This window comes from Telopea speciosissima, unplaced genomic scaffold, assembly GCF_018873765.1.
Source record: "Telopea speciosissima isolate NSW1024214 ecotype Mountain lineage unplaced genomic scaffold, Tspe_v1 Tspe_v1.0507, whole genome shotgun sequence".
Classification (NCBI taxonomy): Eukaryota; Viridiplantae; Streptophyta; class Magnoliopsida; order Proteales; family Proteaceae; genus Telopea; species Telopea speciosissima.
Window position 1 is genome coordinate 21,158 of NW_025317843.1, and position 3,156 is coordinate 24,313.

Here is a 3,156-nt window from a genome sequence, read left to right on the forward strand (position 1 = left end):
AAGAGTTGCTGTCTTTGAAAGGCAAAGGTTCAGGCCTGGCCAATAAAACTTCAGCAAATTTTGAAAGATTGAAGAGGGTGGCAGCAGAGAACCGAGCCAGCCAAGGGCCCTTGGATAGAGGTATGGGTTTTTCTGGTTCTCTTAGTTCTTCTTTATTGGGCCGGCCCAGTGGTAGAAGCACAAAATTCATGCCTCAACGAATTCCTGTAAAGGAAGGGGTGGGTTTGAGAGGAGAGGGACCGAGTAAGGGTGGGGCTGGTTTACCACACCATCAGCCTAGATGAATTGTATCTCTTGGAATGTGAGGGGTATGAATGCCCCTACTACAAGACTTGGAGTTAAAAAGGTGATTATGGATAATTATGCAAAATTAGCCATTCTTCTGGAGACTAAGGTGAAAGTGGAGAATTGTGCTACTACTTTTGATTCTTTCCTTTCTAATTGGAGGTATTTACATAATGGTGCTGCAGATTCGACTGTTCGGATTTGGTTGGGTTGGGATGCAACGGTTTTTAGAGTTGAGGAAATTGAAAAATCCTCTCAATTTATTCATGCTAAAGTGACCACCTTGGGGACTTCTCTCAGTTTTTTGTGTACTGCTGTTTATGCTTCTAATTCGATGGAAATTAGAAGGGAGTTGTGGAGGGATGTTACTTCTTTTGCTAGCAATATTTCAATTCCCTGGATTGTTCTCGGGGATTTTAGTGCGGATTGGAGGGGATCCTATCCACCAAGAGGCTACTGAGGACCTTACTTCCTTCATTTATGACTCGGACCTTGTTGATTTAAAGTGGAAAGGGGAGCTTTTTACTTGGAATAATAGGCAAGAGGGAAGTTCTCGGGTTTGCTGTAAATTGGATAGGGCTTTGGTAAATTTGCATTGGATGGATACTCTTAGATCTTCTGAAGCTACTTTCCTTCCCCCGGGGCTGTCGGATCATTCTCCGGCAGTGGTTTCAATCCTGGAGAGGATGAATTTTGGCCCAAAACTCTTCCGGTTCTTTGAGGCTTGGATTGGTAGAGAGGGCTTTGAGGAAGTGGTTACTAGAGGGTGGGACTGCCCAGTGAATATGAAGCTCAATCCTATGCTCCGCTTTGCTGCCCATCTCAAGAATGTCAAAGCTGAACTTAAGAAGTGGAATAAAGACAGCATTGGTGATGTTTTCCTTGCAGTCAAGAACGCTACTGCGGAGTTGACCCATATTCAGGTAAATCTTACTGCCCAACCAAATGATTCAAACTTGGTTAATTTAGAGTCGGAAGCCAAAAAGAAGCTTTGGGAAGCCCTAAGCATTGAAGAAAAATTCCTAAAGGAGAAGTCAAGAGTGAGGAATATTCAGCTAGGAGATGGGAATAATAGTTTTTTCCACAAGTCCACGGTGTGCAGGCAAAACAGAAACCATATTTTGGAAGTGCATAATGAGGAGAATGAGGTCATAAAGGAGCCTAATCTTATTAAAGAGGAGGCTGTTTCCTTTTACATGAATCTTTTTGGAGCTAATGCAAATGATGCTGGTTTTTTCCCTGAGTCTATTCCTTTGCAGAATGGCTTGAACCTTGAGCAGCAAAATGGTCTTATTGGATAGGTTTCTAACAAGGAAATCAGGGAAGTGGTTTTTGCTTTGAAGAACTCCAAAGCCCTGGGGCCGGGTGGGTTTGGGGCAGCTTTCTTTAAGCACTCTTGGGAAATTGTTGGAGAGGATCTCTCGCTGGCTATTAAATGGTTTTTCTCTAAGTCCATTATGCCTAGTTCCATTAATGCCACTTTCATCAGTCTCGTCCCGAAGACTGAAGCTACCTCCTCTTTTGCAGGGTATAGACCTATAGCTCTTTGCAATCTTCTCTACAAAATTATTACAAAGATTTTATCTAATAGGCTGCAAGGAGTCATTGGGAAAGTGGTTAGTGATAACCAATCTACCTTCATCAAGGGGCGTTCTATTGTGGATAATATCCTTGTTTGTCATGATGTGGTTAGGGGCATTGAGCAGAAAGAGACATCTCCTACGGCAGTGCTGAAAATTTTTTTTTTTGATAAGTTAAGGCCTATGACTCCCTTAGTAGGAAGTTCCTCTTTGAGATTATGGAAAGGATGGGTTTTCCAAGCAAGTTCATTCGGTGGGTGAAGGCGTGTGTTGACACTCCTTGCTTCTCGATTCTTCTTAATGGGAGTCCTATAGGTTATTTTAGAGGAAAGAGAGGAATAAGGCAGGGTGATCCTCTTTCCCCTTATCTGTTCACCATTGCTATGGAAGGCTTCTCTGCTTTGATGAGAAAGTTGGACTCTAAAGGTCGGATCAGCTTGCTCCCTAGATGCAGAAGTTCCCAGCTATCGCATATTATTTTTGCAGATGATTTGTTGATCTTTGTGAAGGCTGTCCCTGATTCTATTTCGGCCTGTTTGGGGGCTCTGGCTGATTTTCACACCTATTCTGGGTTGAAACTCAACAGGGCTAAGTCCTCTATTATTTTAGGGGGCCTTACTCAAACGGCCAGGCTGCAACTCTTGGAATTAACGAATTTTGTGGACACTAAGCTGCCCATTCGGTATCTTGGTGTCCCCCTTATTTATCACAAGCTCTCTTTGGCAGATTGTTCTGCTATCCTTGATTTGGTGAGACAAAGGTTGGATGGTTGGAAAGCTCGCTTCTTATCCTTTGCTGGCCGGCTGTAGCTTCTTAGCTCTGTTCTCCAGGGGTGCTATATTTACTGGTCGGGTATTTTTGCTTTACCTGGTGGAGTCAAGCAGAAGCTGGAATCCATGTTCTCTAACTTCCTTTGGACGGGTCCTTCCTTGGAACGAAAGGTACACTATGTTTCTTGGGATAAAATTTGCAAACCTAAAAATGAAGGGGGGCTAGGTATAGGCAGAATTTCAGATATGAATACTGCGGGTATCTTAAAGCAAGTTTGGTGGATTGCTTCTAAAAAGGACAGCCTTTGGGTTAGGTGGGTCTATTCTCGCTACTTAAAAAATGATTCCATTTGGACTGTGAGAATCTCCCAAAACTATTCTTGGGTCTGGTGCAAAATTCTCAAGTATAGGGACTTGGTTGAACCCCATACTCACCATATTATCGGATCTGGCCACTCTACAAGGCTGTGGCTTGATAAATGGCATCCGCAAGGGGTTTTATTAAAGAAATTTGGGGACCG

General features: G+C 43.2%; 1 protein-coding gene across 1 annotated transcript; it reads left to right on the top strand.

Annotated features, from left to right (window-relative positions):
* The first annotated feature begins 647 nt into the window (after nucleotides 1-647).
* LOC122648146 lies at nucleotides 648-1,586 on the top strand. Its single transcript, XM_043841398.1, has one exon. It carries the CDS (start codon nucleotides 648-650, stop codon nucleotides 1,584-1,586), a length of 939 nt encoding a protein of 312 aa, XP_043697333.1.
* Nucleotides 1,587-3,156: the final 1,570 nt, after the last annotated feature.